Genomic DNA, 21,203 nt, shown 5'->3' with positions numbered 1-21,203 from the left:
ATTAACAAGTTCAGTCTCATGTTTGGTATGTATGAAACGAGATAAAGCAATGAGCAAAACAAAATAAGAAACTCCAATTGGATGCCGCTGTGTCGTACGGCGTTAATTTGCATCTTCGCCGTCGATCCTCCATCGTAGATTGGACTCGTAGAACTTGATGAGCTTGGCAGGTCGAGTCAGTAATATGTTGTCCAGAAGCCAGGTTTTCACAGCACACCTTCTGAGGGAACTTTTGAGCACAAAGTCGGGAAACTTCCCGCATTCGGACATCGCTGTGCTTTCTGCAGATATGTTTAGTATCCAGGAATCTAAAATAGGACAAATCCACGGACATTTTGAAGTACACATAGAGGTCACCCTCGTCTCCGCGTTCGATTGTATCGATGGTTTCAACAAGGTTCTCCCAACTTGCAATAGTCATGTGCTTCTTCATACTACCGAAAGTGACCACCTCTTCATCTTCAGCCAGCTGTTTCGTGACCTTTTTCGCAGAAGCCCCTTGGCTCTTACGTGGTTTTTTCTTTGCTCTAGCATCGTCGTCCTCGCTGCTGGCTTCCTGCTCCTTCTCCGACTGCTCCTCCTGGTCTGCTTTCTTCGGCCTACTACGTTTCTTTGCGGAGAGCGTGGGCTCTCGAGTCTCCTCTACAATGGTGGATTTACGGCCGGTTTTAGGTCTGCCAGTATCTGTGGACTTGCGGGGACCACCCTTGCTGGCTTTGCGCTTGTTTTTCCCAATACTTATTGATGAGGTCCTGCGCATTGCTAAAATAGATTTCGAGTTTGTTTGAGTCAATTTATGCAAGGAGAAATCAAATACGCTGCATCATCCTCGTGCACCCAGCTGTTGTCCTCAGAGGGGTAGCCTTTCCATTTCACGAAATAGCCAAATTTGCCCTAAGACGCGTCAACATTCCCCTTGTTAAAACACGATGATGAACGTACATCACCAAAATAACCTTTTTGGGATTCCATGACCTCCTCAATCTCATATTCCTCCTCCTGCTCGTCGCCCTCCTCTCCAGTTGCCTCTTCATTCTCTGACGCGAGGTCGGGCTCTGAAGAGGATACGCGATTCTTCTTGGATGAGTACTCCTTCTTCTGTTTCGCGCGCGACATGTCCGCATCCGAGTCAGAAGTCATTGCATCTGTCGCTCGAGGCATATCAGACTGCTTGTGTGGAGTAGTAATTGGAGCAAGTTCGATTCGAGACTCAGTTCAATGCTGCACAAGAAACTTGGTGGCGCGGGCGTTATGTAATCGATTGGAACAAAGGTAAACAAAGGTACTCGGCAAACCCCTGGTGTTGACTGCAGTCTGCAGTGTGTAATCTGGCAGTATTGTATTACCTGCAGGGAGGTATATGCAGCCAAACCGCGCCGTGCATCCATGCTCATGCATGCGTTTCAAGGTGCTCCAAATGGCAACAGCTTTAAGTTATACACTGTCCGACTGCGGCTCCACTCACCCAACACATTATTTATCTATGACGATATGCAGGTCTGACAAAGTCTCGCCGGGACCTTTTATGAGCGCGCCGTCGCGTCGCATCGGTGAATAGATGTAATTGCGGGAGAACAGGATTCATCAAATTACATTAAACAAAGCTGAATACAGTCAGACATCGCAGATCCAAGGGAATAACCTCAGTCTCTTTGTCTGCGTGATGGACTAGCACTCCGACCGCGTCCTTCCCGACCTCCTCTGCCTTTTTTCGGGCCCGATGGAGGGGGCCGAACGAACGCGTAGTCGCATTGGACCGCTTGTTCTAGTAATGACGTTCCCGACGCGCCATCGATAGCAGCCTGAGCCTCAGCCATGGTCTCGTATTCCACGAGTGCATAGCCCTGTAATTGAATGAATGGAAAAATTTCTTGTTCCCTCGATGCGGTGGACGGACCTTGACATAACCTGTGCGCCGGTCCAAGTTCAAATGGAGGTTTTTTATCTCTCCGAACTCTGCAAACTTGTCCGTGACAATCTTCCTCTGTTGCCTCTTCGTGTACATTGGTGACCAAGACAATCCAACCTTCAACGGCTGTGCAAAGAGAGTGTGGAATATGGTAAAGGATTATTCGTAAGCCCGATGCGGTGGAATAAGCCAAGACATACTTACATCGCGCGGCTCTTGTGTCGTCCTTGACATGAGAAGATTCAACCCTGTCATAAGTGGGCTCTGCGGTGACTGTACCATCGTTTCCGCCTATCGCATTTTTAGTTGGACATAGGTGAAACGCGGGTTTGAATAGTGATTACCTGCCGTATTTTGGAAACCCCTGCCTCTCCGCCTCACAGCGCCGCCGCTAGCGACTTATCCTGAGTTAAAACACGATCTTAAACCATGAACTCGTGATACAAGTACCTTCGTCGATATTCATTTCATCGTCGGACATGGTGGTTGTTGGATGCGGTTAGTGTGACGTGTGACTAATGTGACAAGGCAGGTCATGGCGGCAGACCGGCATACAACATGACCAGATCGTCCCTGTCGGCTGCAGGACTACAGTGGTGTTGTCAAGTGACTTCGACGTGACTTTGCTGTCATCTCAAAACAAGCGCCCGTGCAATACAAGCGGCCAGTCATTGATGAACAGTCACGGTTTGTCCTAGGCTACGAGGTTCATGGAGACTGTTGAAGTTAGAATTAGATTCTGATTCAATGGTCAACTCACGTAAGTCAGCAACGACAGTATTACAGTTCAGGTTGTACGATTGGCATGCGCTCCCACACAGACATGAAAATTTGCAGGACACTATGCCCGAAGTACTCCGAGTATCGGATGCGCAAGCTCAATAGAAAACTCGTGAGCAATCTTACGGAGGATTGAATTTCCAGAGAATTAACTTGGATGACATGCTATGCCCTGCTATGCTTTGTGCCATCATTTTTATTTTCGCCTTTAAATTTATGCTCTCCCAACGTTTATCCCCCCTTCCAAGGGATGTTAAGCTTTTTTTTTTCGGCGTTTGTCTTCCGTATTCAAGTTTCCTCAAGAGTCTCACCTCAGACGGGTCACCTTACGACGTGCTAAAGCATACGATTGGCCACAACGTCATCTTTTGATCCCGATTAGCTCACTCAGCTTTACCGTGGATACAAAGCGTAGGTACATAACGTGCGCCACTTGAAAGCTGGCTGATCAACTGGCAGTACTAGTGCCTGAAGCATCGCCTCACAGATCTCCGATCCTCAAACTCAGATCCCGAACAACTCAACGGTCTTCATGTGGGCTTCACCTCTCTCACGCGAAAACCCTTGTGAAGGGTACCTGTCGACCTAGCTAAACCTTGAAACCTAAGCGCGCTCCAGCCATATTTAAGCTCGACGGACTCGCCATAAGCTTCCTAACTAGCCACTTTTCATCTGACCTTCTACGGACTCATCTTAATCTCCCAAACTTCGGGCCCATCCAAAAATGAACCCTGTTCCTCTCATTAACCACCCTTGTACAGTGTGCTGCAGGCCCACTTCAATGTGGTGCAGCCGCTGCCAATCTGCATGGTATTGCACTCCCGAACACCTTCAAAGCGTAAGTCTTTAACGACAGTCGCGTGATGGATACGCGACTTATTAATGACGACATCCAGGATTGGCCACGCCATCGAAAGGAATGTGTTCCGGCAACTCATGCCCAAAATTATAATATTATTGCCACTCCACCGCCTGCTGAGCAGCAAGTGATTATGGTTTTCTGCCATCCTCTTCTCTCCCGAAGAAGGTGAATCCCGACGCGTTTTTATATTATAACGGCATACTCATCACTTGCAGAGCGCCCAAGAATCATTACGGTCAAGTGCCGTCCATCCCAGGTTCCGTCGCAGGGCATGTGCCCTCAACCTCTTGTCAATGGACATTTTCCGGACGGCCAAGCGGAAAGCATTGTCTTGACCCAAGGCCTCAATGGAGAGCCGCTCAGATTTCCCCTTCATCTGTGGTACTCCCCAACCGCGCTGTCGCGTTGCGCACCCATTAACCGTGCCATCTACCACATTACGTCCGGTGCCGCTGCGAAAGCTTGGTGCGGCACAGTTGTCGTCCTGAAGTTCAACGGATCTCGGCGCCAGGGCTACTCTGATGCAGGGTCAAATGATCTTCCCGCTCTCTCGGCTTATTTTTTGGCCTATAAGTAAACGCATAACGCGTTCTGTTGTTAATGTGCTTAAAAAGTAGAATATAAGTCACATCATCCGGGGAAAGGGCAAGTTTATCTGACCTTTCCGCTGCAACATTGTAGCTCGTTGTCATATATTATTGCACATATATATCGTTTGTCGTTTTGTTCCGATATCTGTAGCTTTCATAGTCCTTTGTTTTGTTATATTACTACTAGTGCCTGCCTGTCTCTAATTGTATCTCTCCATAAAATAGATGGGTTGTTACTCGCATGCAATTGGCCGTGCAAAATCGCCCGAAAGAGGTTGCATGGAGTGATGTCGACGTGGGCAGAAATTTTCGATGAACCGTCATATATAATGATCACCGTACTAAGCACTTTGAAGGCACTGGCAACCCTACCACGTTGCTTAATAAGAAGGACCAAGCATTGCCAAGTTGTAAGGTTGCTCGAGAAAGAAGGCAAGGGTTATGTCAGAATCTTGATACTGTAGACATTCCCACGTGCTGTGCGCTACGCAACGTATATGTGTGTAACCATGGGCGATCACTAATTTGCGTTCCTAGGCTCCTAGCGATCAACTTGAAGGACTCGCAGCCCTAAAATCACTCAAATGTTATCCTTCATATCATTTTCATCACCACAACCTACCAATTCCACTTATAATCGATCAACGCGACATCATCCAGATGTTGAGGATCTTATGGATGTAGATGACGACGATTTTTCAGGTTCTGAGCCGAGGCTGACTTGCCCGGGGGAAACCATCACATCTTCCCAAGCATTCATGCGGTAAGTAGTTTGTGGAAAGTGATATTTTAGTGTCTGAACGGACATCTCCAGTGGGCATGGAACATATGTCGACAAAGAGGATGTCATTGCTTCCGTTGTGGGGACCGTAGAGCGGGTGAACAAACTCGTGACCGTTCGTGCGATTCGTACCAGGTAAGTGGTTTTCAAATTCGCTGGTACTCCGCAGTTTATTCTCGATCAAGATACAATCCAGAGGTGGGAGATCTTGTCGTTGGGCGCATAACAGAGGTATGTACCTCATGCTAGGGTTTGAGTGTTCCATTAAAGGTTTGATATATAGGTTCAACCTCGAAGATGGAAAGTAGATGCAAATTCGCGGCAGGATGCCGTCTTGATGCTTTCGTCAGTGAATCTACCCGGAGGGGTACAAGTCAGTTTCTCCCTCGCAACAATGATCGTCTTTGTAACCCGTTTCATGCTAGCGTCGGAAATTGGAGAGCGATGAACTCCAAATGCGAAATTTCTTCGAGGAAGGGGATCTTCTTGTTGCGGAAGTACAGGCATTTTTTTCAGATGGCGCCATGTCATTACACACGCGGTCATTGAAGTACGGCAAGGTGAGTACCGCATGGTCAATTCCATTCCCCTGGGCAAGGGCTTCATTCTGAGCGGCCTTCGTAACAGCTGCGGAACGGCCAACTGGTGACAGTGCCCCCAATATTGGTTCGGCGATTAAAGTCCCACTTTATATCTTTGCCATGCGGTGTCGATCTTATCCTAGGGTTAAACGGCTACATATGGGTTAGCAAACAAGTGAAAGACAGTGACCAAGGAGAAGAGGGTTTTGATGCTGAAGCGGTGTATTCGAACCAAAACGATGTAGGTGAAATATTATTAGCACGGAGCATAGTAGATGCTCACTTAATTTTTAGGACATTGACAATGCTACACGCGCTGCAATCTCGCGTGTTAGTAACATCATCCGTGTCTTCGCGGACCATTTCGTTCCTTTGACGGATATGCTTTTGCTGGAAGCCTACGAGTGGGTCATCGAACAAGAAGGGGATGCCAAAAATTTGTTATTAAGTGATACAGGCGATGCACTCGTCGCTGCGATGAGTCTTAGAGGTTGAGCAGTGTCTCTGTAGTTCCGTAGTTACATATCATCATCCTCATCTTCCACATTGTCTTCGTCCACATCGTTCTCATCATGCTCTGCACTGTCTTCTTCCTCCTCGTCTTCTTCGTCGATAGTTTGATCACCAGTTCCTGCTTGAGGTGGCGGTTGCTGCTGCTGCTGCTGCTGTGGTTGGCTCGTGGCACCATTGGCCATCTTTCTTGCCTCGGCTGCTCTCTTCATCTCTTCTTTCTCTTCGTTGACGGGTAATAGTCGGTCCAAAGCAAGGTCTCTCCAGCGTAAAGAGCCATTGACGCCCCCTCCGCCATAGCCCATATCCTCGAATAGCGCCCGAGAAGTTGGGTCATATGGTGGTCTCGGTCTTGAGGCTGGATGCTTGATATTTGTCGGATTCCCGTAGGGATATGAAGGATGCACCTGAGACGGCAGTACTATCAAATGGGGATCAGCCAGAGGGAGCCTATCAGCAAAAGTGTCACCGCGAACTGTCAGAATCGTCGGGATTCGGTGGAATCATGTGTGCTGGTATGTCAAGTTCTATTCGATTTGCGCGTTTTCTATCAAGTGTTCAGATTCTTAGAAGTGGTTTGTCCTACCGTCATCTGATAATTCGCCAGAGATATATTCTGGACTGTCGATGGTATCGAGCACTTTCAGATCATGCTCAGTCATGTGAATGTAACAAAATGTCAAGTCCTACATCCAGCTCAGTTTGTAGAATGGTTCAGCATTAGAATAACTGACAGTCATCTCTCCAGCCCGTGATGATGTAGCCTGTGAGTCCGAGTTCAAATGTTCACGCGCTCGCGAGTATTTTAACACTGCGCCTTCTGCCGCATGAAAGAAGTGTGTGGCTGTGCGGCGGAAAACTCGCGGAGTTTGAAGTAAATACCACCTTCCACTTCCGTTCGTAACCAGTATGATACTATGAGACACCGCAAACGTACTGTGTACAACCTCCGTCAAGGGCTGACTAAATGTGAGCAAGTCCTCGCTCTCCGCCATGGACTCCGTGCTACATGCCAAGCCCCCTGATCACACGAACAGGCCTGATCTACAGGACTGCACCACCCACTATGATAATCACACTAATGGTTGTCATAAATTAGTTCGTTGTCATCGTTCCGTACACCGACTTCTACAAAGTTGGCGTTATTAAGTTAAGCTTTTGTGAACCTTTATACAGATGCCGGCTGATAGACGCTCCTCCTAAGCTTGAGACCGTTCGATGGCTCGCCGTTTATGCCAAGCCTGCGCCCATATATTATGGGTAGACTTTTTAATTATTATTACCTTGATATCTGATAAGAGTCGATAGGTTTTGCTAGCTATAGGGCCCTCCAAAACAATTATCGATTGGCCGCGGGGTGAAATAATATTAGCGAATATTTCTTTCACGGGAGTGGAGTATTTGTTTAAATCAAGAATACTCACTTCACCAACTATGAAACAAGCTTGGACTTCAGCCCACCAGCTTGTAAAAGTTGCTCATGATTCAAGATAAGTGCTACGTTACTAAAGTCTTATTAGAACCGCCCTTCGCATGTCAAATGCACTCCGTGACGTTTCCAAGAAAATCTGCAAGTTTCCGAGATGTTTTCACATCCGATGCGATCTGAGGTAACGTACCCCCGCCGCTGAGCAGATGCAGGAGGGTCTGGACAGGTTGGAATTCGACGCCCACGCGAAACACGATATATCAGGACAAACTTAAATCGAAGGCCGTGAGAGGGGGGCCAAAGGCCGTGCTATGATAGTTGAAACAAATACTGACGGAGCGTTGTGACTTCTCAAAAACGTTCTCAGCATAAAGCCAGTGTCATATTAAGGTCACTTATTCGACGGGAGGGCCTTTGCGGAAACTCGTCATAATATAGCTTACCCCTCTGGTCGCCATGGAATAAAAAATTATATCTTTCGGAATCTTTGCGAAGTGGACACGTTATGTTTCGGGCGTTTGCTGTCAGTTGATCCGGGATCCAGACGGGGTTGGCACTACTTCCTTAATCGACATTGCCGCTCGGTCTCAATCCTTGGGTGCGTGGGCACCACATCGACGCCGCTCCGCGCATCTACACAACTACGTGTTCCTTCTCGTTACTGGATCATCGATGATCTCTTAATCCCACGTCACCGTGAGTAGATTACTCACTAATCACACGCACTTTGTATCGGCCTGGAAGGTCCCGAAAAGTATGTATAAGCTTTAAAGTCTAACCTTGTCTGTTAATCTAAATTCGGACCCCTGTCTCCCCTGCCTTCTGGCTGCCGTCCACGGGCATCCACGTATTCACGTACCCGTCCGATTCGACCGGTCAACGTGAAAAAAAAAATATATTGTTATACATCAGGCCATAATGTCTACGCCCTCCGATAATAGACTAAGGTCCCTTCACCTTCCGCCTCTTCTTTTTGTGCATTCATTTCGCTTGCCACAACAGGCTCGAGATTTTGTAATCGCATCTCCACCAAGAACTCTTTATCCCTAATTGCCTGTGACCAGGAGGATAACAACCTCAACGTGGCCACTGATGCCCGATAGAAGCCTACTACGGCGAACATGCCTGGATATGCGTGCATAACTGTAGAAAGCGAGTAAGATACTTGCGGCGTAATTGGAATACAACAACTTACACATAAATTTAGAACTTAAGGGCAGATCGAAGAATTCTCGTAGGCCCCACACTGCGGCAGCAGGGAGGACTAGCATACCGAGCAACCCAACAACGAGCGGAATGATTACTTCCTTTGTTGCCTGTTTGGGGTCTGGATGAGTCCAGCCGTTGTTGATGATCTATAGCGATCAGTTAGTAGGCCCACCCTGCCAGTAACCAACTTTGACTAACCGTAACCACTCCACGCCCAACATCGAATTGAGGCCGCCGGTTGATGCGCATGAAGATCTTGCCATACACAAGACCGAGGGCCCACATGTCAACAATACGGATGTGAATAACCAGCGTTGGGTTAAGAGTCAGACGAACAGGCATGACGATGTACATATCGATGACGAGTGCGAAGAGAATGGGGATGATGATGCCCAAAAATATCCCCATGTAGGCAATTTTGGATAGCCAAAGGAGGCTCCGCTTCACGAAGAAGACTGCGAACTCAGCTCTTGGCCCATCACCACCTCTTCGTTGTCTGCGTTTGTCCATACGTTCCACAGTTTTGACCACGAGATAGCAAGCCCAAAGAAGGTAGAGCCCTGCGAGGAAGGAGTAGCCATCATGTAGCTCTTTCGATGTGAACAGACAGAAGAAGTGACGACCGAGTTGCATGGGTACTGCAATAAAGATGGCAGCCAACACCGCAACGATGACCCAGACAGAGGCAATGAAACCGAAGATTCTCAATCGGAAGTTGGGTGGGAAGTATACAACGAGATAATCGTTCTTGATATCACGCTTGGCCTTTGCAGCTTCTGCATCTTGTGCTGCTACGAGCTCTTCTGCAACAGGATTGGCGGGAGTGCCGTCCTCCAGCACTTCAGCAGTGGCACGCATATCCTTCGGGAGTGCGATGTTGTCGCTTGCGGGCACACGACGGAAGGTTCCATCGGATGTTTTGCTAGCAGCCTCTATGTCGCTCAATGACCTGCGGAGGAAAGGGATCCAACTGTCAAACTGTGCCGTGAATTCCTCGTCCGAGTGGCGTTCGCCAAACATGTAAGACGTCAGACGCAACCTTCCTGCTACTAGCTTCCAGATACGGACGGCCCACCGATGGAAAAATCTCCTGGGCCTGAGGTAACGCATCGTGTATGGCAAAGCATACTGTAGGAAAATGAGATCTACGGGGACAGTGGAAATCGGTTCGCTGGATGGCAATGTCAGGAAAAAGTTCAAGATCACTTGCTTAGGTAAATATCTCACCGCGTCTTCCACCGAAGAGGAAAAATCGACCTGTTACCAACGAAAAGTAGCACAGCAAGAGTTGCCACTCCACACGCGACCACCATGGCGTACATAAAAGCGCTAATGAGGAGTTTGCGGAACTGAGTGAATGTAGGCCTATCCAGGATGTCACGGATGGGGTGGAAGTTTTGATCTTGAGGATCCTTAATAAACCACATGGCTCCAGGGCGCATGATATTTCGACATCCAGCCAAGAGAATAGCAAACTGGTACCTAAAGAAAAGTTAGTTTACCAAATCCACTGAGGCCATTTTATTCACTCACATAAACATAGTTCCCGCAACCCAGTGATAGAACATCGCCGTCAATGGGGCTTGAGTAAAGAAGGCAGCACGTGACTCAAGGGAGGCTTCAGGAAAGACCCAAACTGTACAGATGTCGAGCATGATACCACATCCCAAGGGAAATATCACAAGCTCGATAACAATGAACATGGCCACCTGTGGAAGATAAGCATGGATCAAAATCGCACTGAAGGAGACATTACTTTCACCACCAGGAGCTGCTGCCGTACTGCACTCCGGATAGCTCGTCCCGCACTTCTTGCGTTGCCAACAGTGAACACATTTAGGTAAATAGCAAGAAGGACACCAACTACGCCGTAGCCCAGTAGAATAGCGAATACCTTTTCGCGGGTCCCTTGCCCCATGGTCAGGTTGACCCACGAAGTCTGCAATTGCTCGGAGGCAGATCGAACCTCGCGGCCCAGAGTCGCAAAATATGGTTCCGAGTACCGTGCGATTACTGAGTCACTTTCCAAGAAGCTTTCGAGACGCTGTGACAACGAAGTGGTAGGGGAAGACGAGGGTGCTTGCAAGGATGCGACAACATTCTCCCACATGGTTGTGATCTTCATTATCTGCAAACATAAATGAGAGAATTCTTTCAATGAACACAATTCAATTACCGTCCACTCGATAATGTCGTCAGAGCTGACTTGCTGTCTAGCGAAGAGGAGTAGAATGTTCAAAACCAGGCGAATGGACCAATACAGGCTAGGGAAGACAAAGAGGCCAAGAATGACTGTGACAAAATCCACAATGGGATCTGTAATGACTCTCATAGCTCGAATTGGGAGATCCAGAATATACAGTGCCCGTGGAGGATCGAGCTGAATAAAATGGATAAGCTCCTGTTGACCACTAACCTCCAGTACCTCCTACCGATAATAGAGCGGTTGTCTTTCCAAAGGTAAATGGAAGCCATACACCGAAGCCAATCGCGGTGTCAAGGACGAAGACCATAAGGACCGCCTGTATTCTATCCGTTAGGTAACGAGACATTGATCAAAATTCGAGACGAACGTTTTGAAAGACCCCGAGGATAGGTCCCCTCAATCCAATCGCTGCAGAATATCAGTATATTTCATGCAATAAGGAAACTGGTCAGACCTTCCATAGCTCCGTCCAAATCATCCTCGACCCCTGGCTCTAGATCATCCATGTCACCAGGCTGGTTGAGTACAACTTGAATTTGAGGAGGGGCACCGACGTTCTCGTCACGAGGGTTGATCAAATCATCGCCGTCGCCGTCCTCGTCCTCATCGTCGTCCTCATCATCCAGCACCCGATCAACCTCGGCTGCAGGTGCTTGTACAGGAATATCATCGTCCTCCCCCTCATCGTCGTCTTCCTCGTCATTCTCTTCGAGGAGCGTGTCTGGTATGGTGGCAACAGCGGTTTGATCCTGCGCGTCAGATGGAAGAGGTAAGTCGGGGCTAGCTGACTCCGGATCACGGAAGAAGCTTTCCAATTCTTCTTCGAGTTCCTCTTTCGAGCGCTCGCCGCCGTCAAAGTACCCCGATGGTCCAGATGATGACGGTCCAGCTTCCAGCTCTTCTGGCGCGAGATACATTGCGAGACTCGGTGAAGATAGCGGCAGCGCTGGACTTGGCTGAAGCTTGTTAGGTGTCGCGCCCTCCGCGAAAACAGTGGAGCTTGCCATGGGAGGTCGTCGTAGCGGAGTACCAATATTGACATAAAGTGCAGGCGTCGTTGGAGGGGAAACAGACGAAGAAGTTGGTTGCGAGTCAATGTGGAAGTCTGCATCCCAGGGATACTTCTCATTGAAGGTTGATGGACCAACGACGGAATCACTACTGCTAGAGGGTTCTGGAAAATTCGAGCTGATGGAGCTAGAAGCCCTGAAGGTAAAGGGGAATGTCAATGCCTCCCCTCCATTGAGCGAAGTGGAGGGTTGACCGTCTTGACTATCAGCCGTCTCATGAGACATACTCTCGTCTTCCTCGGTGTGAATCCTCCTGCGGATACGGCGTTGGGAATGAAGGTCTGAGGACCCTTCTTCGGTGTCGTCAGCTTCTTCCGCCCTGCCCTTTCCTTTCCGAGGCTGATGGTCTGGTTCATACGGCGGTGGCTGCTCTCGGGGAACTTGGGGAAGTTGAGGGGCTGACTCAAGAGGAAAGGGAAGTCTGTCAAGAGGACGATTTCGAAGAGCCTGATGTCGGTCTATCTCGAATGGGTCACGCTGGCGTAGACCTTGCCTTTGGGCGATACCGGCACCTTGACGAGCGCGTATGGCTCTCCCTTGACGTCGGGCATCGAGAGCTGCTTCACGAAGGCCATTACGAGCAAAACCATTCTCATCTGGAATATGTACGTTGGCAGGCTCTTCTACTGCAGCTGCGGGGGGGTCACCAGGTTGAGGGGCAGGATGTATTGCGCCGCCGTCCTCATCCTCAAATACCCCTGGCCGAGCATTCTGCGAAATCCATTCCCTAAGAAGAAATATTGCAACGAATATTAAAACAATAAGGGAGGCAATTATTTGTCCGGCGAAAATGTCAGCAGATAGCATCGACCAGAATGGGCGATTGGAAACCCGTTGATATAGTGTGGCGTTGGAAGGAAGTCCGAGACCAGTAAAGGAGCCATTCGAAGAAGTAGTGGGACCGTTCATCCCAAAGAAATCAGCATATGGTCGACCACGACCACTTATCCACCATGCACTACACGGTGTGAGTTGGGGTCGCACAAAAGTTATGTAACTCACGTTGACTCGCCCATCGTGAAATAAACTCTCCATGTCCAAATGGTGATCCACGGTAGCACGGCAAGCCAGACGGTTCCGACCATAATGGCCCGCAGACCGAAAAGGACGGCAAACAAAGCCTGCTGAGCTAAGCGGCGGAACAGGAGAAGTGGTGGAAGCGTGGAGGGCATATCAGCTGCATAGACTAAGGGAAAGAGTGTAAGTCAGTTCCACACATCGAACGAAGCTTCATTCACCTTTTGTAAATGAGTATGGATGTTTGCAGACATCGCAAGTCTTCTTCTTGCTGTGTGATAACCATGTAGTCAAACTAGATAGAAGGGGTGAGTAAGATTATACGATGATACTGTCATTCTTTTGAAGTCTACTGACCAATCTTGATGTATATACCGTATGGTGCCAGAGCATTTACAGGGATAAAAGAGCGGCTGATCCGAGTCGCTAGGCGCACTGCAGATTCGACATGTGTCTAAGAGGTGAAAAGTTAGCCCTAGCTTAAAAGTGATCCAACTACACAATAAATGCAGTATACCTTGCTCCTCTGCCTCCTGCATGCGTATGACTCGTGTTGACAGACCCGAACTCTGTTCCAACTCTGGGCGGCTCCGCGAGCGTCAGGGATAGGTTGTATCAATGCAAAAAGACTGATTTCTGGAATCTTTTGAAGACTCCACAGGCCTTTTGGTGTTATGTGGATGTCAAGCACTCGAAAGATGATGCCGACAGTGACTGATAGTAAGAACGGAGAGTATAAAGAAATGCACTAATACTGGCAGGTCACTTTACCAGTCAAAACTAAGCTTCGGCGTGGCCGAATAACACCATGTGGGGAGTGATTTGAAAGCGTAATATTGTGGCTGAGAATTCTATGCATAATACAACACGCCCGCCTACGCATTTTTTATCCGGAGTACTGGACAGGCCTTGGATTCAACTTGGATTGGCCCGAGATTGGCCTGCTGCGTAGCTCCTTATTTTATTCATGAATGAATAGCCCAAACATCAAAAGTACTTGTATTTTGCCGACTCGGAGGTTATAGAGATTAATTGCTCCGAGGTACTATGCCAGTGAGCCGTGGTCAAGACTCATCAACCGACGACATCGCATCAGTCAAACGGTTTCTTCAAAAAAGATATACACATAGCCTGTGTGCTGTGTACATGCGCATCGAGAGAAACTAAGCTTGCTATCAACGACAAAGCACTGCATTATTCAAGGCACATTTAATTACAATGGAGACTTCTAGGGCGACTGCATCTGGAAACGTGCATACAAAGATGTACTTCTCTCTCGGCGGCGATCATCTTACCGCTTACTTAGATGCAGTAAATTCTAGTAAATCTTAGACTGCATAGCAAGCATACTACAATGTAATCACAGCCAAGATTTACCTTCACCTTTGACTTGACCGGTGTGAACGTCAGGAACTTCCTATACGAAGTTTCGCAGTCCTCAAGCTTCAAGATCAACGGTAATCACGCTGTTGCCGCCATTACGGCGCGTCGTGAACACCAAAAAGAGGAAAGGTCACAACTATAATGATTCCCCCCCCTGCGGACGCCATTCAAGGAGGGTGTTGCTAGTAATCCTGCATGAGATAGGCAACGATGACTCCGAGATGTAGATTTATGTAGGCTCACTGGTGGTCAGATGTTTTGTAAGGAACCAGCTGCCTTTTGGATGCCGAAAGTGAGAGCCCGAGCTTAACACAAAAAACGGATGGTTCGAGCTTAAGATTTCGGCGGAAAAATGATGTTGACTGATCAATTACATACATATTGCCAGTTCGTGGTTGCCAGCCATTATAGATCAATAGTAGCAAGTGGCTGTTGTGCATTCTGGGTTATGATGCTCACGTTTCAAATTGTTGTACCCTAGGAGTTTAGCCTTGGGGTTTCGAGGTTTATCCTCAGTTCCTGGTACGAACCTAGCGAACAGCGCGTTTAATAAGATTCAACAATAACAGATCTTTCCGATCGCCGCGTAAGGGAATATGTCCGTCAACATAGTAAACCTTAAAAAATAATTGGAACATGAAACCTGACGAACCAATTAATAAGGGGGGTCGGTGAATTCGGTGATGTTGGTAGTCCTGCCCCTGCACCAACGTGACGGCGCGCATACTGTTCTGTGGTTCAACCGCCGATGATCATTTTTGGCTGGATACAGCTTCACGACAAGCAACGAACACAGACCCAGTTGTTATCTGCGAAAATAATCAAGGGACAGTAGTAACATCATGATGAGGATCATTGTGGCACACATGAATTAGCAGCTATTGGTCGCCATTCCGCGAGCATCATGAATTCAAATGGCCAACGTGTTAAGCAATTTGCAATCACAGGTTGTCCGCGATGCGGAGTCGGTGATGAATTGCGCCGGGTGATTCTGCAGTAATTGAAGTCCATCATCTATCCACGGGCTCGTTCTTCTGGCTGCCACCTGGGTGCTTTGCTGGAGATATTGCATTTGCACGGTCGCACACATGGCATATGAGTCACGGTCAAAGCCTCAAAGGTCCGGGTAATAAATACTTGCTTGCAACAGGAGAGCGTCATCAACCTGATTTAAAAAACAAAAACATGACAGTCAGCCTCACGGTGCCCGCTTACTCGATCAGCAAAGTCGACATCCGGGGCTTGAAATTAGGATGGAGAATACATGGTCTCGAGAAAGTCGCCAAGCTCAGGTGCTGCAATACCATCGGTCAAATCAAAGTCATACCCTCTAACAGCCTCCAAACAGGACGAGTACTGTAGATGAACAACCACAGCAATGGAACAGAGAGTCCTAGTGTTTCTGGCATCTTGAGTTGCAGGTCCGGGAGAAAACTTCAGCTCGAAGACCACGCGAATGGCGCCCACCGGGACCATAGTGAGTTGGTAGACGACAGAAGCAGTTTTGACATACTCAGCAATATTGACACCATGATGCCAGGTGAAAGAACTATCGAATAGATCCAAGAGGTTCTTAATAAGTTAAGAGGGTCAGTGGCAACTTGGCAAGTGCTCAAACATGGCAGTTTCAAGAAATAAACTCTGCCTGGTCTCGGAGAACATATCGGGGCATTGCATTCCCTCGTCCCTTCAACTTGAAGGTAGTCTTCGTTGAAACAAGTGATCGAGCTGAGTGATTATCTGTCATCGATGATCGCGGGTACCACTGTGACCGCAGAGACTCGGAGGAGTCCAACATCCTTCCAGCACGTCCGAGGATCCAAAGCCAGTACCGTTGTTAAGCAGCATACTCTCGAAAGAACTTGTATAGAGTAGGCTCGACGAGCATTGTACTCCAGTGCATCCGAGTCGAACGCCAAACAAAAAAGGGTACATTTCTTTCAAAATAATGCATATAAGTTGACAGGTAGATTCACTAGTCGCATGTAACGATCGACCTGCCTTAAGTGGGCCCGGCTGCTTTGGTTTGCCGGCATCCAGGAGGCCATCTGTGCCTCAGGCTAGATCGTGGACTATTAGTGTTGCTAGTATTTAGCAGTAATGATGGGTCCTTTCAACTTTGAGTTAGCAGATCCACTTACCAGCGGATAAATGGTGATACGATCAATGCATTGAGGATAATTGATAGGCAGCTGGTTCATACACTCGCACCTTGGAAAATGTCCGAGTCGTTGTGCAATGGATGTTTGCACGCGTTGCTTGGACCCTTGCCGCGCCGGTTCCAGTGACACGGTGGTCACGACTTGTCTGGTAAATGTAGTGTACAATATTGTAAGGAATTTCACAGGTATAGTATATACGATTGACAGTTGAAAACATCCGCAAGCTGATCAGGACATCCACAGGGATACAAATCTATGTACGAGTCTGTAAACGGCATTAGAAGTCAACGTCAGACTCTGCCATGTAGTGTTCAGAGTCACTGTCACTGTAATCACACACATCATCCTCTGGGACGAGCCGATGAGCCTCGTACTTCCCATTTTCAAGATTTACCATCCTCCAGCGCTCAGGGCGCTCGTCCATGTCCCGCGTGACCCATTCAATGTACCTCGAACCATCTTCATCATCTGCACTGAGGGAGATATTCCACCCGAGGAAGATGCGGTTGTTGAGTTCGTCGTGCGCGATAAGTCCTTCATCATGTACATAGTACATGTCATATTCATGGAGCATAGCAAGCGTAGCACCACGCCGAAGGACGTTGAGGTCATTGTGGCCCAAATGGTCGAAGAGATAGTCCTCTTCGTCGATAATGGTTGCTGGTGGTTCCCACTGAGGTAAGACGTAGTCGCCACCATATGCGTCTTCATCACTGCCCGTGCCGTAACTGAAGACATCTTCATCGAGCCAATCGTCGTCTTCTTCGTCATCGTCATCATCATCCTCGCTCCCATAGTCCTCTATTTCGTCATCAGGCGGGAATAAACCTTCCCATGGATCCGCGTCAGCGGGAGGGGATCCAGCAGTGGGCGATGAAGTGTTGGGAGATGTTCCTCGAACCTTAAACAACGCGGATGCAATGGATTTGACGATGAAAACGGGAATGGGCCGATTACGAATGTTACCACGACAGCACGGACAAGTCTTCTTTCGGAAAAGTAGATAATCAGGATCGTCGTCGTCGTACATTTCATCGTCGCCGGGGGGTGCTTTCTTGAACCACTCCTGCAGGCATGCAACACAAAGAACATGGCCACATGGTGACAACCTAGAGGAATCATGAGTGATTCCCAATTAATGCGAGGGAGTGCAGACTCACGCATATGGTTTGAGTAACAGCTCCATGCAAATTTGGCATTGAACATTCGTTTCGACATTCTTGATGGCCTGAGTAAAAGTTCAAGAACATTATGCGTATCGGTTGCACAAAGACTTACATCTTCAGATTTCTTCACCTTGCTTTGTGCCTTGCTCACTTGACTTTCCGTCTCCTTCAGTTTCTGCATGAATGTTCTCCCGATTAAGTGTATGGATTAACAGGTGGTGGCTACACTGACCTTCTCACTTGCACTTGCTTTCTGGCGAAGCTCTTCAATTATCTATGTATCACACTGTAAACGAATATGCCAAAGGAAAGCGCGCATACACGAACCTTATTCTGCTTCTTAATTGTCTTCTTATTGTCATTCGCTACCTATGTCCTTGGTCAGACGATGAAGGTCGTTATGTGCATGTACCCACTTTCTTCCACGTTTCAATTTCTCGCTTAAGCTTGGCAAATTCAGCGGCTGAGAACGAACCCTGGTATTCGAGGTGAAGGTCCACAAGCGCCTGGACACCCTCAGAGTCAGATGTCGAGGCTTTCGAAATCTGTCTGTAGGCCGAGTCTCTCGACTTGGACCTATCTTTCCTGGGCTTGTTCTCTGCGGCAAGAGCCGATGCGGTAGCAGGGTGCTCCACTGCCTGGCGACCTTGCTGGCGTGATTTGGACTTGTGTTTGCGACCTCTCTCAAAATTGACATCGTCAAGTGGTGCAAGAAAGGGCCTGCTATCGAAGGGTAGGGGAGTTGTCAATTTCTTTTTCTTTCCTCCTTCGGGTTGAGCTGGCTCAGATCTTTGCGTGGCAAATTGGGACTGAGGATTCCACGCGTCCGGGGAGCGTGATTTCTTGCGTCGCTGACCAGTCCTTGAACTAGATGGTGCATCTCCTGACGTAGGATTTGGCCGACGAAAACCGTTGTTACGCCGCGATGGACCAGGTGCACGTTCGAATGCCAGTGGATTCATAATGGAGTGGGATTCTGACAGCTGGAATGATAGTTAATGGAGATTATCCCAACCCCAGAGGAGACCCATGTCCATACTATGTTTGGTGATTAAGCTATTGTTGGGACGGCTGCTGGCCTACGTTGTAGGTGAAGCTGTGGCCGGCGTGGTACAAAGGTATTGGCGTCTGTTTAGCACGCGCTTTGTGACAGTCGAAATGTCACAGTTATTTATGGAAGACAGGACGGCCGCGCTCGTTACATAGCGTGACAACACCCCATACTAGGCAGGTGTGATGCAGGGACTCCGTACACCTGTGCCCACTCAAATTTTTTAATCAATGTGTGGCCAAGCGCCATATTACTATAGTCCAAAGGACGACAAAAACAAGAACACAAAAACAAGAACACAAAAAAATGAACTCTACAGTAAGCTACCAAACATATGTTTCGTCATTGTCCTCCTCATCAGAGAATCCTGTAATAACCAAACCCTCCTCTTCTATGATCGGAGCTGTAGGGAGTAAGTCGGCACCTGGTTCATCCAGTTCAGCCAGTTCATCCAGCCGGCGATGATTGGATGCATCTGTTGTACAATAATTTAAAACAAAGTTAATTCAAATTGAGAAAAACATACTGAGACCATGTCCGCCGTGAATACCACCCATGTAGTAAGCACTATCAGTATCCCCATGAAAAAACAGGTCCTTTTGGTTGTCAAGGAGAGGCAAAGGCTCTTCGTCCGAGTTGGTGATGACATCTGTAAGAGAATCGACAACGGCTGGTGTCTGTGCAGCGTGCTGAATAGAATGATACAAAGCTAAGTAAATTGTCCATGCGGACTGGCGAGTGACTGGAGGACGGCCTAAATCATCATAACAGTCTTGAATAAGATCATTGAGTGGTTTGGGAACCAAATCAAAGACAGGATGGTCGGGTTTCACATAGATATTGCGGACGTGGTCAATAGCATCTTGATTGACTGATACCTAGTACAATGATAAGCCAGTTAATTACAATGCGCATTCAAATAAATATACCTTGAAGTCTAAAGCTCCAAAATCTTCTGCAGACTCGTATATTAGATTAGGTACGCCGTGCGGCAGCACCTAAAATGCGATTGTAAGTGCTAAATGAATGTAAATGAAAACTAATTGAAATACCTTGTTACGATCTGGCCTCTTGAGGGTGTTGTTAACACGGTCCTGATACCTGTTGAGCTCGCACTGTAACCATGGAATAAAGACCCAACGGAAGATCATGCTAAATGCGCAACTGTAAGCAAACTTAAATTGTCAGAGAACTAGAGCGAAGGTCACTTACACCTGAAGGGTGTTGTCACTATCGTACCAGCCATTCTCCACTCCTTCGTCCAGAAGCGTTTCGAAACCAGGGGTAAACCGACGCCGTAACTGTGACCAGGTGATCTCCGGTTTCACATTCTTCTTTGACCGCATCCAACGGTGTTGTAATGTACCTTGCAGTGCTGGATCGTACATTTGGCGCAGCATGGTATGTGCATTGGCGATTCCGTAGTTTTCAGTGCCAGGATCGCTCTGAGTCACCATCGGAATGTCTGTCATACGCAGGTAGGGCAACTTGAATAAGTAAAGAGTGCAATAGATAGTTATTTGAATAAACTTACGGCCCAGTTTCTCGATGGTATCGAGATAGTATGTGAGAATGAGTTGAGGGTTGCGGTTCGAATGCCATACCCGAATCCACATTATACGGCCGGAGAATGGCTCTACCCCAGTATGCAATCCAAGACCGAATCGAAGCCACTTATCGTGCTGGTCAACGGCAATTATATCATTGACGCCAGCAGCCCAGAACCGCCTGCGCTTAAGGCGACCAGCTTTGCGTTGACGTACAAGGTCTGCTTCATAGGCGGCACAGTATGATATCACCAGATTTCTATATGATAGCTAGTCAGATCCCTTACAGAACAATGGTAATTGAATGAGTTACCTCGACACGTTCATTTCCTTTTCGTGAAATAGCAAAATTACCATTTCCCGCGCACCAGCATTTGGGTATGCCTGGCGGAGCTCGATCATAGCTTCGCGGATGGAATCAATGGAGTGGTTCTGCTTGCGGGTACGCAAAAGACCCATTTCGTTGCGTATCTCTTTGAACTTCGTGATCCTTCCCACAAACATTAGGAAAGCAGTACTAATCAACGGAAATTGACTGACCCTAGTCCATAGCGAGATGTATCATAGTGGTTCCGCAAATTCTCTACAATCTTCTTGTCAGTTTGACGAGCTTTCCAGTACCTAAGGATATGCGGAGTGATCTCCTCAAGAGGCGCTGATATCATAAGTTAAGTTATGTCAGCCTGTAGACTACACATACAGAAATACGTACGGGTTGGCTTGTTCTGGTTAGGCATAGCAGTACAAGTGGCGGTCACCATATAGCCAGTGTTTAAAAACTCAAATGCGAGTACTGGTAGAGATAAGAGTCAGCTGAATAGGAGTACTGAAGACCAATAAGAGAAGAGCGCACTGAACATCAATGAGAGAAGAGTGCGCTAAGGTGCGCCAAACACCTCAATAAGAGTTAGAGATAGGCGCACTGAATACCCACAAATCAGAGTCAGAGA

At 47.9% G+C, this 21,203-nt stretch overlaps 8 protein-coding genes across 8 annotated transcripts; 2 read left to right on the top strand and 6 right to left on the bottom strand.

Annotated features, from left to right (window-relative positions):
* Positions 1–102: 102 nt before the first annotated feature.
* On the bottom strand, positions 103–1,161 carry DFJ58DRAFT_735488 (uncharacterized protein; the record flags this gene model as incomplete). Its single annotated transcript, XM_041386645.1, has 5 exons — positions 103–162; positions 218–281; positions 333–752; positions 818–894; positions 943–1,161. The coding sequence occupies 5 exons, from the start codon at positions 1,159–1,161 to the stop codon at positions 103–105; spliced, it is 840 nt and encodes a 279-aa protein (XP_041236544.1).
* Positions 1,162–1,521: 360 nt separating this feature from the next.
* DFJ58DRAFT_820422 (uncharacterized protein) lies at positions 1,522–2,409 on the bottom strand. Its single transcript, XM_041391964.1, is given in 6 exon segments — positions 1,522–1,844; positions 1,898–1,984; positions 2,004–2,035; positions 2,114–2,200; positions 2,254–2,307; positions 2,360–2,409. The coding sequence occupies 6 exon segments, from the start codon at positions 2,388–2,390 to the stop codon at positions 1,644–1,646; spliced, it is 492 nt and encodes a 163-aa protein (XP_041236543.1). The 5' UTR covers positions 2,391–2,409; the 3' UTR covers positions 1,522–1,643.
* Positions 2,410–3,413: 1,004 nt separating this feature from the next.
* DFJ58DRAFT_719249 (uncharacterized protein) lies at positions 3,414–4,128 on the top strand (the record flags this gene model as incomplete). The annotated part of the gene is made up of 3 exons (XM_041384592.1): positions 3,414–3,527; positions 3,586–3,684; positions 3,769–4,128. 3 exons carry the CDS (start codon positions 3,414–3,416, stop codon positions 4,126–4,128), a joined length of 573 nt encoding a protein of 190 aa, XP_041236542.1.
* Positions 4,129–4,620: 492 nt separating this feature from the next.
* On the top strand, positions 4,621–6,203 carry DFJ58DRAFT_200146 (uncharacterized protein). The gene is made up of 7 exons (XM_041379197.1): positions 4,621–4,904; positions 4,956–5,057; positions 5,108–5,153; positions 5,206–5,295; positions 5,348–5,482; positions 5,550–5,744; positions 5,798–6,203. Exons 1-7 carry the CDS (start codon positions 4,726–4,728, stop codon positions 5,996–5,998), a joined length of 948 nt encoding a protein of 315 aa, XP_041236541.1. The 5' UTR covers positions 4,621–4,725; the 3' UTR covers positions 5,999–6,203.
* DFJ58DRAFT_200148 (uncharacterized protein) lies at positions 5,798–6,839 on the bottom strand. Its single transcript, XM_041379198.1, has 4 exons — positions 6,748–6,839; positions 6,600–6,699; positions 6,490–6,540; positions 5,798–6,434 (listed from the first exon to the last, which is right to left on the bottom strand). Exons 1-4 carry the CDS (start codon positions 6,751–6,753, stop codon positions 6,022–6,024), a joined length of 570 nt encoding a protein of 189 aa, XP_041236540.1. The 5' UTR covers positions 6,754–6,839; the 3' UTR covers positions 5,798–6,021.
* Positions 6,840–8,233: 1,394 nt separating this feature from the next.
* On the bottom strand, positions 8,234–13,710 carry DFJ58DRAFT_820415 (uncharacterized protein). The gene is made up of 14 exons (XM_041391963.1): positions 13,462–13,710; positions 13,302–13,398; positions 13,166–13,239; positions 12,930–13,113; positions 11,312–12,885; positions 11,225–11,265; positions 11,084–11,173; positions 10,828–11,031; positions 10,408–10,779; positions 10,185–10,360; positions 9,879–10,133; positions 8,850–9,822; positions 8,638–8,797; positions 8,234–8,585 (listed from the first exon to the last, which is right to left on the bottom strand). The coding sequence occupies exons 1-14, from the start codon at positions 13,481–13,483 to the stop codon at positions 8,365–8,367; spliced, it is 4,443 nt and encodes a 1,480-aa protein (XP_041236539.1). The 5' UTR covers positions 13,484–13,710; the 3' UTR covers positions 8,234–8,364.
* Positions 13,711–16,576: 2,866 nt separating this feature from the next.
* On the bottom strand, positions 16,577–18,786 carry DFJ58DRAFT_820410 (uncharacterized protein). Its single transcript, XM_041391962.1, has 7 exons — positions 18,695–18,786; positions 18,072–18,638; positions 17,983–18,024; positions 17,888–17,929; positions 17,768–17,830; positions 17,650–17,717; positions 16,577–17,598 (listed from the first exon to the last, which is right to left on the bottom strand). The coding sequence occupies exons 2-7, from the start codon at positions 18,615–18,617 to the stop codon at positions 16,767–16,769; spliced, it is 1,593 nt and encodes a 530-aa protein (XP_041236538.1). The 5' UTR covers positions 18,618–18,638; positions 18,695–18,786; the 3' UTR covers positions 16,577–16,766.
* Positions 18,787–19,029: 243 nt separating this feature from the next.
* On the bottom strand, positions 19,030–20,990 carry DFJ58DRAFT_735482 (uncharacterized protein; the record flags this gene model as incomplete). Its single annotated transcript, XM_041386644.1, has 9 exons — positions 19,030–19,181; positions 19,233–19,584; positions 19,636–19,704; positions 19,759–19,858; positions 19,919–20,171; positions 20,241–20,512; positions 20,567–20,743; positions 20,794–20,908; positions 20,966–20,990. 9 exons carry the CDS (start codon positions 20,988–20,990, stop codon positions 19,030–19,032), a joined length of 1,515 nt encoding a protein of 504 aa, XP_041236537.1.
* Positions 20,991–21,203: the final 213 nt, after the last annotated feature.

This window comes from Suillus subalutaceus (genome assembly GCF_016647625.1).
Source record: "Suillus subalutaceus strain FC151 chromosome Unknown DFJ58scaffold_216, whole genome shotgun sequence".
NCBI classification, from domain to species: Eukaryota; Fungi; Basidiomycota; class Agaricomycetes; order Boletales; family Suillaceae; genus Suillus; species Suillus subalutaceus.
This window is presented reverse-complemented; position numbering and strand designations above follow the sequence as displayed.

Bases quoted from the DNA above. Each gene is read 5' to 3' on its own strand.
- DFJ58DRAFT_820422 (XM_041391964.1), bottom strand. From the start codon at position 2,390: ATGTCCGACGATGAAATGAATATCGACGAAG. The intron at 2,308-2,359 runs GTACTTGTATCA...ACTCAGGATAAG, and splicing joins TGAAATGAATATCGACGAAG to TCGCTAGCGGCGGCGCTGTG. The intron at 2,201-2,253 runs GTAATCACTATT...AAAATGCGATAG, and splicing joins GGGTTTCCAAAATACGGCAG to GCGGAAACGATGGTACAGTC.
- DFJ58DRAFT_200146 (XM_041379197.1), top strand. From the start codon at position 4,726: ATGTTATCCTTCATATCATTTTCATCACCACAACCTACCAATTCCACT. The intron at 4,905-4,955 runs GTAAGTAGTTTG...GGACATCTCCAG, and splicing joins TCTTCCCAAGCATTCATGCG to TGGGCATGGAACATATGTCG. The intron at 5,154-5,205 runs GTATGTACCTCA...TTTGATATATAG, and splicing joins TCGTTGGGCGCATAACAGAG to GTTCAACCTCGAAGATGGAA.
- DFJ58DRAFT_200148 (XM_041379198.1), bottom strand. The intron at 6,541-6,599 runs GTAGGACAAACC...CAAATCGAATAG, and splicing joins TGGCGAATTATCAGATGACG to AACTTGACATACCAGCACAC. The intron at 6,435-6,489 runs GTTCGCGGTGAC...CCCATTTGATAG, and splicing joins GAATCCCGACGATTCTGACA to TACTGCCGTCTCAGGTGCAT.
- DFJ58DRAFT_820415 (XM_041391963.1), bottom strand. From the start codon at position 13,483: ATGCAGGAGGCAGAGGAGCAAG. The intron at 11,174-11,224 runs GTTCGTCTCGAA...GATAGAATACAG, and splicing joins TCCTCGGGGTCTTTCAAAAC to GCGGTCCTTATGGTCTTCGT. The intron at 10,361-10,407 runs GTAATGTCTCCT...TATCTTCCACAG, and splicing joins AGCAGCTCCTGGTGGTGAAA to GTGGCCATGTTCATTGTTAT.
- DFJ58DRAFT_820410 (XM_041391962.1), bottom strand. From the start codon at position 18,617: ATGAATCCACTGGCATTCGAACGTGCACCTGGTCCATCGCGGCGTAAC. The intron at 17,831-17,887 runs GTCAGTGTAGCC...ACATTCATGCAG, and splicing joins AAGCAAGTGCAAGTGAGAAG to AAACTGAAGGAGACGGAAAG. The intron at 17,718-17,767 runs GTAAGTCTTTGT...ACTTTTACTCAG, and splicing joins AGGTGAAGAAATCTGAAGAT to GCCATCAAGAATGTCGAAAC.